At 43.7% G+C, this 13,413-nt stretch overlaps 1 protein-coding gene across 2 annotated transcripts; it reads left to right on the forward strand.

Annotated features, from left to right (window-relative positions):
* The first annotated feature begins 4,184 nt into the window (after nt 1-4,184).
* FASLG (Fas ligand) lies at nt 4,185-11,690 on the forward strand. 2 transcript variants are annotated; one of them, XM_008070641.1, is made up of 4 exons: nt 4,185-4,654; nt 5,868-5,913; nt 9,929-9,985; nt 11,237-11,689. In XM_008070641.1, the coding sequence occupies exons 1-4, from the start codon at nt 4,331-4,333 to the stop codon at nt 11,629-11,631; spliced, it is 822 nt and encodes a 273-aa protein (XP_008068832.1). In that variant the 5' UTR covers nt 4,185-4,330; the 3' UTR covers nt 11,632-11,689. The 2 variants fall into 2 exon arrangements, with proteins under 2 accessions (XP_008068832.1, XP_021574519.1); XM_021718844.1 differs by lacking the exon at nt 5,868-5,913 and having other exon boundaries at nt 4,292-4,654; nt 11,237-11,690.
* Nucleotides 11,691-13,413: the final 1,723 nt, after the last annotated feature.

A 13,413-nucleotide genomic window follows, 5' to 3' on the forward strand; every position in this document is an offset into this window, starting at 1 on the left:
ACCCCAACTCTTCCACACATTGACAAATCATCCACGACAGCTAATACCTCCTTGTAGAATGTGGCTCCTGAAGAAAAGTGATGGGCTGGCTGCAAATGTCGACTGTCTTCCCCACACATTCTCTCCTTTATTCTAGAAAGTACCCTCTCTCCTTGCCTATGGTCATCACAACCCTGCTCCTTCTGGCTCTAGAGCGTTGTACTATACCTTTTGGTTTCCCTATACCAACCTACGTGTTTGTAAACAATACTGTTTTTAAAGCTCTTCTTAAATTATCCTAATCTGAGTGTTCCATCTGTTTGCTGATGAGATCCTGATGATTTAACAGCAAACTTCTCTTATTGACAAAGGCAATATATTCACAGTAAAAACCTTTGGAAAACATTATGCTTATTATGAGAAACTTTATTTTTATTTTTTTTTAATTAATTAATTATTATAACGATGTGGGGTACAATTCAGGGCTAGATATACAAACATTGATCATGCAGTTACCCTTGTTGATGAGGTATGCCCCTCCATCTCCTAGCAGCTTCCCCCAACTTCCAGTTCCACCCCCCTTCCCCTGACAGTTTTCTGCGACTGCCAATCGCCTCCCCACAGCCTTATAATTGTTCAAGTTCACCTTATGAGTGAGAACATATAGAACTCAGTTCTTTGTTTCTGTGAGTATGATCGATTCCAAATCCATCCAATTTGTTGCAAAGTCCATAAATTTGTCCTTCTTTGTGGCTGCATCATATTCCACTGTGTATATGTACCACATTTTTTTAAATCCAGTCCAGCTTTGATGGGGTTTTGCTATTGTGAATAGAGCTGTAACAAACATACGTGTGCAGGTATCTTTTTTGTAGAATGATTTGAGTTCCTCCGAGTATATTCCCAATAGGGGAATTGCTGGGTCATATGGATGAGAAACTTTAGATGCAGTCTTTTTAAAATTAGGATCAAGACAAAGATGTCCAAAATCACTGTTATTGTTTTAAATAGTCCTCAGGGTCTGGGACAGCTTGAAATAAAAGGAAAAAGAATGAGCTATAAGGATTAAAAAGGAAGATTTAAAATGGTCAATTTTTCCACTGATAATACTATATATACATATTTAAAAATCCAGAACTTGGCCGGGCGTGGTGGCTCAAGCCTGTAGTCCCAGCACTGGAGACCGAGGTGGGAGGATTGCCTGAACCCACAGGTTTGAGACCATCCTGGGCAACGTGGCAAGACCTTGTCTCTACAACAAATAAAAAATTAGCAGGGCGTGGTAGCCCATGCCTGTAGTTCCAGCTGCTTGGAAGCCTGAGGCAGAAGGATCACCTGAGCCCAGCAGGTCGAGGCTGCGGTGGCTGTGAGCGTGTCACTGCTCTCTAGCCTAGGCAAGAGTGAGGTTCCACCTCAAAAAAAGAAGGAAAGAAAGAAAGAAAATAAGACACCACTTATAATCAGCAAAATTACGAGATATCGGGCAATTCATCTAAGAAAGACTGTATGAGACTACTCTGGGGAAAAGTTTTTCAGGTCAAAACAAGATATGGAAAACAAGATATGTTAATAGGGCAAACACATTTTTAAGGTAACACTTTCCCAAAATTATAGCAGTCCAGTAGGACACTTTAGGAACATGATTTTTTTCCCTAACCTATGTGTGGGAGATTAAATACATGTAAATAGCAATGTCAGTTTTAAAAGAAGAGCAAAGAGGAAGGAATTTTGCCATATCAATTCTCAAGACAGTCCACAAAGCCACAATCATGAAAACTGTAAGATCCTGCTATCAGAATAGGTAAAAGATCAATGCAACCAAAATAACAGTCCAGAAAAAGGGTCTTTGTGGAAACTTGATATGTGATAGCCATGCCACTGCAACTTAGTGAGGGGAAAGATGGGTTGTATGGAGAGTTGGTTCATACTTGGAGAAAGACAGACACCTGCCTCATCTCACCAAAGATGGATGAAAGCCTAAATATAAAATCTACAATGACATGGAAGAAGATACTTGCAATGTCTAAAAGCAGCTATGGAGTAATATCTAGAATCCAAAGAACAAAAAGATCCTGTAAATTGGCACAAAAGAGAGAAGAAACCCAATTTTAAAATGGCCAATTTGAATGCCTAACAGTACAGGACCAAAGTTCAATTTTGCAAGACAGCAGAGAAGGAAAGATCAACAGACAACGATAGGCAACTTTATAGCCATCACACTCGGCAGAAATTAGAAAGGTGGATAATGCCAAGCAGAGATGAAGATGTGGGAGGAGAGAGTCTTAAGCAGCTGGGGTGATGTCGAGAGATTCAGACGTGCCTCCTGAAAGCACTTAGTGAAATTAAATTCATAGGATACATGTTTGTAGCTAGGTGCCTTCGTTTACCTCTGGGGACAACCGGACGATTTAAACTTTTCGATTCTCCTCTGAGTGTGGGAAGGTTCACGGCGGTTCCTTTGCTCACGCACCTCTCTCTGCTGCTGAGCCACCTCTAGAGCTCCGGATTGCAGCCCAATGAGGCCACTTCCCTGCTAGAACACAAGGCGACTTGGGCTTGGGAAAGGTTGGTGGTGGGGTTAGAACACCACTGCCGTGTTACCAGCGAGAGACAATCAAAGTCTGACCCCAGGCAGTGACAGGAGAAAACTGAGAGTGAGAGAGCGTGCGGAGGGGCGGATGAGAGACAGGACGCAGGTAAAAGCCACAGTACTGGCGACGAGCTAGAGGCTGGGAGAGGACAAGGGAGAAGTTGAAGTCGTCACCACAAATAACAGCTCAGGAGCCACAGATGGTTTGAGGAGTGGAGTGGGCAGAATGTGGCAGGGAGAGCACACCTTGTGTTGGCTGGGGCGGGGGGAGAGCCAGAATGACAGAAATTCCCATGCGGGACACAAAAACTAGTACAATTCAAGAGTAGAGCTCTGCCGTGAATGAAAACTAGAGGCTTCTGGGGGGTTTATAAGGCTTGGATGGGAGAATGGCTGGTACGGAAGCCAACTGCCTGGAGGTTCTCGGCCTGTGAATGGGGAAAGGGTGAGGTGAGCTGGGTCAAGAACAGATGAACAGAACAGAATTAAAACTGGATTTCAGATAAACAATGAATGACCTTCTAGTATATTCCATTTGATGCTTAGGGCATACTTGTCATAAAAATTGCTTATTCCTTGCCTGAAACCCGGGTTTTAATGGGGCACTATGTGTATGTATTTTACCTGGCACACCTGGCAGGGGCTGCACACGGAAAGGCCTGCAGGGACAAGGCAGGGTTTTCCCATGCTGAGGTGGGGTGGGCTGCAGCTGGGGGTCTCAAGCACCTGTGTCTCCAAGCACCTGTGTCCCCGAGCTCTTGTGTCCCCAAGTGCCTGTGTTCCTGAGTGCCTGTTCCGCATTCGCGGGCAACTCCTATCCGGTTGATTGGGGTTAAGAGATGCCCTTGAGGGCGCCTAATAGTCAGATGTTTCAAAAGAGAATAGAAATATGTCTTTTAAAGTTATTTAAAAAATATATGTAGACATATATATTAGAAATATCTTTTTTATACTGTCAAACTTTACCTGTATGATGACTACGTATGTACCTAAAACCCTGAATTGTACCCCACATCTTTAAAATAAAAAAAGATCATTTGACAATAGAAATATTTATTTTTGATATCAGTTTTAAAAGTGTGCAGCCAGTGTAAAGAAAAACATTGCGATGTACAGACAGACTAGCTCCCCAAAGCCCATGGGCCAATGTTTGGCAACCCCTGATCTAATCTCCACAGTGAGTGGGGTGGGTTTTTTACCTGTCACTTTTGGTGATTCGCAATACCAGGGCAAATAGTACTTGGCGTGGGGATGGGGTGGTGGCAGGAGACGATTTGCTTAAGCAAAAAGATAAGATGTGGGAGTGGCTTCTCTGCCATGACTCTATGGTCTTCCCCCCACATCAGTGTCTGAGCACCGCTCCCCGCCCCCCCAGCTGTGAACAGGTCACACCCACAGGGCAACGCCCCATTGGGGAAGGCAGGAAGGTGAGTCTAGCACACAGGCCTTTTCAGGTAGCCCAGCGACAGCAATTTGAAAGCTTTCACAAAAAACTGTGGGTGGAAACTTCCAGGGGTTGCTCTGAGCTTCTTGAGGCTTCTCAGCTGCAGAAGCAAAGTGAGTGGGTGTCTCTCTGCGACACAGAAACAGAGAGAGACAGAGAGAAGGGGAGGTGTTTCCCTTGGCTATGGAAACTCTATAAGAGAAATCCAGCATCCCTTCTCTTGTGCAGTCAGCAGCAGGCCCATCCTTGACACTTCAGCCTCCCCAGAATTGAGAAGTAAAACCATTTGCTGGGGCCGGCCAGAGTCACCAGCTGCCATGCAGCAGCCCTTCAACTACCCATACCCCCAGATCTACTGGGTGGACAGCAGTGCCAGCTCTCCCTGGGCCCCGCCAGGCTCAGTTCTCCCCTGTCCGACCTCTGTGCCCAGAAGACCTGGTCAAAGGAGGCCACCGCCACCACCACCGCCACCGCCGCCCCTGCCTTCATTACCGCTGCCACCCGTGAAGAAGAGGAGGGATGGCAGTACAGGCCTGTGTCTTCTTGTGATGTTTCTCATGCTTCTGGTGACCCTGGTTGGATTGGGGCTGGGGATGTTTCAGCTCTTCCACCTGCAGAAGGAGCTGGCAGAACTCCGAGAGGTAAGCCTGACTGTTGCTGGCTGTGGCTGGCTGTGCCTGGGTCACTGCATAGGGCAGCACTGCTGCGGAGAGGGTGGGGGTGGAGGGCTGCCATGACCACACAGTCCACTACTTTGCTTGCAAAGCTTTTCAGTTCTCTTTTTCTGTCTTAGAAGTAGGTTGCTTTAGGCATTCTATTCTGTAAGCAGCGAAGTGGTGGCTCACATGAGTGAGGATTATTTTGTCTTGTGCAGAATCAGAGCGAAACGGCCCATTTCTCCATGTCAGCTCAGCCTGCTGAGCCACTCACTGCCTCATGCCTAGTGATGGGAGAAGCAAGGACACACAAGCAAAAACCCTGAGTCTTGTTGGAAAGTAAATTTATTCAAATGACCAAATTCTCTTGAAAATACTTAAAATGTTGGTACAAGTCACAAAACTGAGGGACAGTGAGGATCATTTGCTTGACCAAAGCCTGAGTTAGAAAAAGTTCTGACTGGGTGCAGTGGGTCATTCCTGTAAACCTAGCACTTTGGGAGGGCTAGACAGGAGGATCACTTGAGTCCAGGAGTTAAAGATCAGCCTAGGTAACATAGTTTTCTCTACAAAAAATTAGCCCGGCATGGTGGCATGTGCCTGTAGTCCCAGCTACTCAGGGGGCTGGGGCGGAGGGATCTCCTGAGCTCATGGATCGACGCTGCAGTGAACCATGATTGTGCCACTGCACTTCAGCCTGGGTGACAGAGTGAGATACCAACTCAAAAAAGGGCCGGCCTCGGTGGCTCAGCCTGTAATCCCAGCACTTTGGGAGGCCAAGGCGAGTAGATTGCCTGAGCCCGTGGGTTCGAGACTCACCCGGGCAACTTGGCTAGACCTCGTCTCTACAATGAAAAAAAAAAAATTAACCAGGTGTGGTAGCGCACATCTGTAGTTCTGGCTACTTGGAAGGTTGAGGCGGAAGGATCGCTGGAGCCCAGCAGGTTGAGGCTGCGGTGGCCGGGAGTGTGCCACTGTACTCCAGTCTTGGAGACAGAATGAGACTCCAACTCAAACAAACGAAAGAAAGAAAGAAAGAAAGAAAGAAAGAAAGAAAGAAAGAAAGAAAGAAAGAAAGAAAGAAAAGTTCTGAGGTATTTGGATTATCTTTCCAGGTCTTGGTTTGTTTGACAATTTTGCCTCCTGTGCTTAAAGAACTTCATATTTATTAACATCGTTTCCCTTTCACTTTTGCCAGTCCATCAGCCAAAGGCATACAGCCTCATCTTTAGAGAAGCAAATAGGTGAGTCTTTTTTACATGTACATTGAGTTCCCCAAAATTATCCTCAACACTGAAGCAAGTTGGTGGGATGCCTTGTGTTCCATCCATTCCTGGGCTGGTGTATACTATGAGAGCTCTTCTGGCTAATTCTGAATCTCTGGTCAAAAAGGTTTTTTGAGTTGCTTTAAAATGTGAAGTGAATTTAATTGTTCAAAATCAGCTGAGTATTGAACACAAGTCAAAGATCATTTCCACTTGACTGTGGAAAGAGGCACATGTGCACAACACTGCCCTTGAGCAGGGATTCTGGTCCTTCCCCTGTCCCCAGGCATCCAGGAAGAGAAGGGAAAGTGAGGCCAGAGACAGAAGTTTTAGGGAAACGCTAAGCTCTTTTCTTTTAAGCTCTCTAAGAGAGATTCCAACAGTGAAACTTTATTTTGAATATATTTTATAGAATATAAGTAAGTTTTTAAAAAGTAGGCAACGAATCGACCACATTAGCATTGTTCTTTTGGAGTCACTGGGAAGCTTAGGGGAAGACTTCGCCATTATTCAAAGTTTTGCTCAGTTTCACCCACAGAGGCTGTGATGAGCAACTTTCCATAATAGAGGAAAACACTCTGCCTGGGAGCAGAGACAGGAAGAAGATGAACTGTTGAGCACTGACTTTGTGATGTTTCAAGCATGGTTCGGAAGCTGCGAACAGAGAGTTTTAGGATATGCTTCGCTAGTTGAGGATTCACTGAATTTTTAGAATTAGATTCACACTTAGATTCACTGAATTTTTGGAGCTGGAAGGGAGCTTACAGGTATATCTGGCCCAGCCATTTCATGTCTGAGAAGAGAAACAAAATACCAGACGGATGAGGTGAATCTGTCTAAGACCACTGGTGTGAAAGTGGACTAGCAGGAGACCAGACTCCTTCTGCCTTGTCACCTCTGGGGCTTCTCAGTACATTAACTGATGCCTCATGAGGTAGGGAGACTCATGATTCTCTGTAGTCACCACAGAACGAGGAAGAGATGGAAAGCAGAATACTCCTGCAAAGGCCACAGGTAAAGCTCACCCTTAGAAACTCAGAACACAGAAGGCACCACTGGCTGTCTGTTGATGGAATCAGTTCCAGTTTCTCAGGATGTGTCTCTTATGGGCCACCCAGTCAGCCCAATCCTGGAATGTAAGCTCATGTAGGAGACCACACTGGGGTACTCTGGTCCCTAGGCTTGGGTCCATGTTAGAAAGTCCACACCTATGTGAGCAGACTGGAAATATTTGTTAGAAAAATGAAACCTCTAGAGGGCTTCTATAGCAAAATCACTTTGAAAATCAGTGGAATGTGGCTGGTCTGGTGGCACCAAATGACTCATCTCCCACCCACTCTCTGTAGGCATTTTAGTGATTAACAGTCAAACAAGCAGATGAGTCAGGTCTACCTGCCTAGGAAACAACAATCTTCTCTAGATCAACCCTGAAGGACCAGAGGTTGGTGACTTATCACATGGAAATCAAACTAGTAACTTTACCAACAAGATAAGAGTTGCAAATTAAAGCAAGGGGATACCTATTTTCACCCATCAAATTAGTAAAGCCTAAAAAAAGGCAACCCAGATTGACAAAGATGCAGGAGAAAAGGGCCTGCTTAGGCCTTAGTTTCAGCCAGTGTGTATGTACACTGCTATCACTTTTCTGAGGAGCAGGTTTGAAGTATATGCCAGAAACTTGAAACAATTAGTTTTTCTTGCAATCCCATCACTAAGAATCTATCTAAAGAAAAAAATCAGAGCTGTGCCTGAAGTTTTATGTACACAGATGTCCATTGCTTCAATGTGAGACCTAATTGCCTCATAAGAGAATGTTGGTCATTTTGCATTGTGATATCTTTGGAGGAGAGCATGACATGCAACAACAAAACCGCCTAACAGGAGGAAATTTGGTGCCATAGAGATTGTGCACTCTGTATTGCTGGGTAAAAGGCAAATCACAAAAGGGTATGTTAGTTTAATGCTGACCATGGAAGCATATATGCATTTTTTATATTCTTTGAAAGGAACTAGGTTTTATATACCAACATACTAACAGTGATTTTCTCTGGGAGGCACAATGAAAGATTATTTACACTTTCTTATTTGCTCCTTTTTCCATTTTCCCCACAGTTCAGTAATTAAATATTTTATTCATTCCCAGATGTTCTTGGAGAGCATCCTAGGTGTGAGGCCAGGTGTTGGGTGGCGGAGAGGCCCCTCTGAGCAGATGCTGTGTGCGCTGACACCTGGGGATTGGAGGCTGCCAAATGTAGGGCTGTGTGTGTGTGTGTGTGTGTGTGTGTGTGTGTGTGTGTGTGTGTGTGTTGAGTGGGCTGGGCTAGGAGTGCAGGGATCATTCCAGCACTGGGAATGGCAGACACCTCATTACAGGCAGGCAAAGGCCCTGAGTTAGGAAACAGTCACTGCCAACGTCAGGGATCTGCTTCTGGTTTATTTATTCCAGTATTAATGCAGTGGGTATTCTTAGTGAGGATAATGTGGTACTTGTCTCTGGAGGAGCTGTGAAGATAGGCAACATGTGGTTCTCTTCCATTTCCTGCCAGCATGTGGCTGAATGCCAGATGAGCTTCTTGGGTGGTTTGTGCTGAAGGAATGCAGAGGAGACTCAGTTTTGCCTTTCCTGTTCACTAACACCTCACCCATGGTGGTCGTCTTGGGTGACTTCCGAGGTCAGGCAATGTTCTCAGTGGATTGGGCCATTTTCATGCCGTATGTGAGTTTCACAGGCTTATTATGAACCCGACATAGACAAACACCTTTCTAGAAGTCTTTCTTCAATGTCTTAGCTGAATTCATTAGCTAAATGGTAGCTCTCTATCTTGTCTGAAATATTTGAAATCAGACAAATAGTGTCTATTTTGAGAGCTATTGTTGTTTTTAACTTTTTCAGTTTAAGTTGGCAAACTTACTAGTAACATGTCCTGTGTTAGAAGCTGGGAGAAACTGTCTGGTGAGTTCTGCATTTGAAAGGAACTTGCTATTACCAGAGGGGAATCAGATAAGCTATACACTTACCATAGGAAATGAGAGAGGTGAAAACAGGGTGATCTAGCCTTCAAAGGAGGGGAAGATCATACTTTATAAAAAAGGCTTAAGAGAGTTCGCCTAAGAAAGAAACACTGCAGATGGACCTCACAGGATTTTTAAGAATTTGACACAGAGATCAGCTTGGGAGGACATTCCAGGCAGAGGGCATAGCATGAGCAAAGACACAGAGGCAGGGAAGTGGGGTGTGTTCAGACCGCAGAACTCTTGTTCTGTGGCAGTGCCCAGTGCCCAGTGTACGTGGGTGAGAAAGTAAGTCTGGACAGGTGGGCTGGCACTGTGTGATGGGGGAAACTGCACCCATCTACATGTTCAAGGAGGAGCCAACCCACACCATAAAGGGGTTTGGGACCTCTGTGATAGGAGGTCACTGTTTCAGGCCTTAGGATATTTAACTTGGGGTTGATTGCAGGATGCTGTGGGGAAAGACTGTAGTCAGCCGGTGGCTTGGCAGTCTTCTTCAGTCTGCAGAGTCCTGGGGGCAGCAGAGCCAGTGTGAACAGAGCCCTAGATTTGGAGGAAGCCTAGGGTGTCACTTACATCTTTGATACTGAGTAGTTGGGTCTTCTTGGGCTAGTCATGCAACTTCTAAGCTCATTTTGACATCTGTAAGGTGGGACAATAATCCCTACCTCACAGAGTTGTGGTGTGTTCTAAATGCAGTAACTGATATGACTGCTCTTTATGAATCTCTGTATTAATCATGTTTTACTGTAACGATATAAATTATGCATATGTATGTCTTAATTTAGTTTACCTTTTACTTTTCTGTTTCTGAAATAGACTGCTGTGAATCCTACAGTTGGACTTGCATAATTAGTATATATTAGACTGTTGCCATTTATGGTTTAACAATTATTTTATAAGGTGGTAGAATTTAGAGTCCCACCAAAATAATAGTTGGTATCTCATTTTTACATGTATTTTTCATTTCTCTATAATACAGGCTATCCCAGTCCACCCCCTGAAAAAAAGGAGCCGAGGAAAGTGGCCCATTTAACAGGTCTGTATCTCCAGGGCACTGGTGGGTTTTATTGAAAAGTGTTTGGTAAAAGGCAGGATGGCTGGGTGGTTTCCATGACCAGGCTCTGAGGGAATTACTTTCTGTTGACAGTGTCTGGAGTCCAAGAATACTCACATCTTTCTAGTCAGGTCCATCTCAAAAACATATTTGAGAGCCTATTCTAGCTAAGGCCTTCTTCTAAACTGGAGATCTGGAGCTGACTATTACATGACCTCTGCCCATAAGGAGATCACCCTTTTCAATCATTCCAAAGACTCAATCATTCCAAAGAAGATTTGGGGCACAGGTCCAAGAGGTGAGAGCTGAGAAGATGGGAAACAAGAAATTATTTTAGTCAGGCTTCCCTGATTTTCAGGAAGAGCTTCACTCTGCTTTGTCCAAAAGTAGAACCAGAGGAGAGAGAGACTCAGTCCTGGTACTGTGAACTTTCAGCATGTGCTTGTAGAGTGGAGTGAAATGATTCAATAGCAATATGGCCTGGGCACTCATACCATAAACTTGCTAAGTAACTAAAAAGTGGTTGGGGTCATGTTAAGTGATATGCCACTGTCCCTGGAATTATTTGGGTAGAGACTGTAGAGTAATCTAGTTGGAGCAATACTTATTGAGCACCTGCTGTGTGCCAAACTTTTTAGACAAGGAGATGAGTACTATATGGCTCCTGCCTCCAAGGAACTTGGCATCTAGGGGGGAAAGACAAGCACATTGCAATCGCTTCTGTACTGGAGAGAGTACTCTGATCAAGGTTTGCATATGATGATGTGGCATACAAGGGAAAGTGATTTTAGTCCAAATTGAGGAGCTGAAGATTCCTTTCTGTAGGTGAGAAGATGGACCAGATAATTCCTAAGATCCTTCCCACTTTAGAATTTTAGAGTTCCTTGGATGTGGCTTTTTCCTTCCTACTTAAAAGCCTAGTAGTTTTGGTGCTAGTTTTGAAGATTATAAAATCTTTGTTCCAGAGAGTTAAAATTATCTCAATAATTTCTTACTGTGATTGGTTAGGAGCATATGCTATTTGTCCCAATTGTGTGAATGATATAATTGGACAATGGTGTTGAAAAAATTCAGTGATGGATTGAGTTCTAACCCCTCTGCCAGTTCTACATGGGCTATATCATTCTGGGTAAAACATGAGTTCAAGGAAGTTCCTGCTGTTTTGCCTTAGAAACTTAGTTTGTCAGATGCATGAGCATTTCTGACTAAAAACTCCTTTCTGATTTATTTCAGGCACACCCAGCTCGAGGTCCATCCCTCTGGAATGGGAAGACACCTACGGCCTTGCCCTGCTCTCTGGAGTGAAGTATAGGAAGGGTGGCCTTGTGATCAATGACACTGGACTGTACTTTGTGTATTCCAAAGTGTATTTCCGGGGTCAGTCCTGCAACAACTGGCCCCTGAGCCACAAAGTCTACATGAGGAACTCTAAGTACCCTGCGGATCTGGTGATGATGGAGGGGAAGATGATGAACTACTGTACTCCTGGACAGATGTGGGCCCGCAGCAGCTACTTGGGGGCAGTATTCAGTCTCGTCAGTGCAGATCATTTATATGTCAACGTATCTGATCCCTCTCTGGTCAATTTTGAGGAATCCAAGACATTTTTTGGCTTATATAAGCTCTAAGAAAAGCACTTTGGGATTCTTTCCATCATGATTCCTTACTACGAGCACTGAGAGTGTTGTCCTGAGTGAGGGTCTTTTCAAACTCACTTGAGGTCAAGCAAGCAGACATGAACCAAGGTATAGCCCCTCATCTCACCTAAGGCCCACAAACCAGAGGAGAGGAGAAATGTGACCGAAGAACATGAAGCTCTGGGCTGCTACACGAAGATGCCCAGGCATGGAATAGCAGCTACCAAATGTTCTACACTCATCATCAGTGGTCAAGAGCATGCCGGCACGTTGAAAAGGGCATCTTTTAACTCACTTCTTGGAGTGGGTCTCGCTACCTCAGGGGAGGCTGTCTTGCAGAAACATGGTTATGATATGAGTGAATAAGGGATAGAGAAGGAGGACTAGAGGCTTGCATAATAAGCTAAAGAGGCCCATGCCCATTGGCAGGATCTTCACTCCTAAATGCATAGCTTGGACCACTAGGTGTGATATTAACAGAGAAGCAAAAGGGATCTTTTTATGACTCAGCCCATTCCCTATACAGCATGTGCATTTCCAGTGCAATTGTAGGGGTGTGTGTGTGTGTGTGTGTGTGTGTGTGTGTGTGTGTGTGTGTATACATGTGTGGTGTGTGTGTATAACTAAAGAGTCACACAAGTAGAGAGAATGTAGAGATTGTGAAGTACATATTAGGAAAATATGAGTTACAGTTGGTGGTAGATTTTGAATGCTTCTTGGCGATCAACTCTAATGTTCCTCAAGAATCTTTGATTGTCAGCTACTGATATTGTTTTCTTATAATATAATCAATATTTATATACATTTTTAATGAAAATAAAACATGCATTAAAAACTATATTTTAGAATAGAGGTAAATATTGTGAAGATAATTTTTGGAAATCACTAAGATTTGAATCTTTTGCTTGTTATTTCTTTCCTCCATGGTTTCTTCATTCAGTGTGACTTTAGATCACTTTAAAAATAATTTATCTGGCTCAGAAGAACTATAAAGCAAATCTTTCCATCTTTGCCAGACTGTTGTCTCTTTCTATTCTCTTTCCTTTTCACCTCCTAGAGTTTCCATTACCAGTATTATTACCAGTGTTAAGCTCACCCAACTTTCCACAGATTTGATGACAAATTTTCTTTTCCTGGAGTAGAGCTGTGGCGTGGTGAAAAAGGCACAGCCTCTGGACTAAGAAATTTAGATTTAAATCTTTGTTCTTTCATATACTAACTAGGCAATCTCTGAGCAAGTCACTTTGAGCTTTCTTGGACAAAAAAAGAGCTAATAAGTACATAAAGTATCAGATTATAATAGAATGTCAAAAAATGGTATCAACCATGACTAATCAGGCATTCTGTTAGAGGCACTTCCTTCTCCAAAAGAAGCTACTAATCTGTGGAACCTATCTAAGCACAAGGGTTCCTTGCATTCACATGCTTGTCACTCACAATGGCCCTTTCCTCTTTGCTTCAACTGCTCACAGTTACAGCCTCTTCCTATTATTGTTAGAAATGATAATACTGCCTTTGGAATTTGATTTCAGATATCTTATTTTCACATCATCCCCTATTATTCCAGCTCAATTGGTCCAACATTTTCTTTCCTAAGTATTTTGTAAAATGTTGAGCTCTCTAATTAATAAACTCTATTATTTTCTTATATATCCACCAATTTCTCCCTCATGTCCTCTCTTGGTCCAGCTTAGATTTCATCATCTGTCGTTTCAACCAGAACCTTGGAGAGACCCTCAGATCAAAAATACAAACTACTTCCACCATGTTTCC

Source organism: Carlito syrichta, unplaced genomic scaffold (genome assembly GCF_000164805.1).
Source record: "Carlito syrichta isolate Samal-C Ts95f unplaced genomic scaffold, Tarsius_syrichta-2.0.1 Scaffold313876, whole genome shotgun sequence".
In the NCBI taxonomy this organism is placed as follows: domain Eukaryota; kingdom Metazoa; phylum Chordata; class Mammalia; order Primates; family Tarsiidae; genus Carlito; species Carlito syrichta.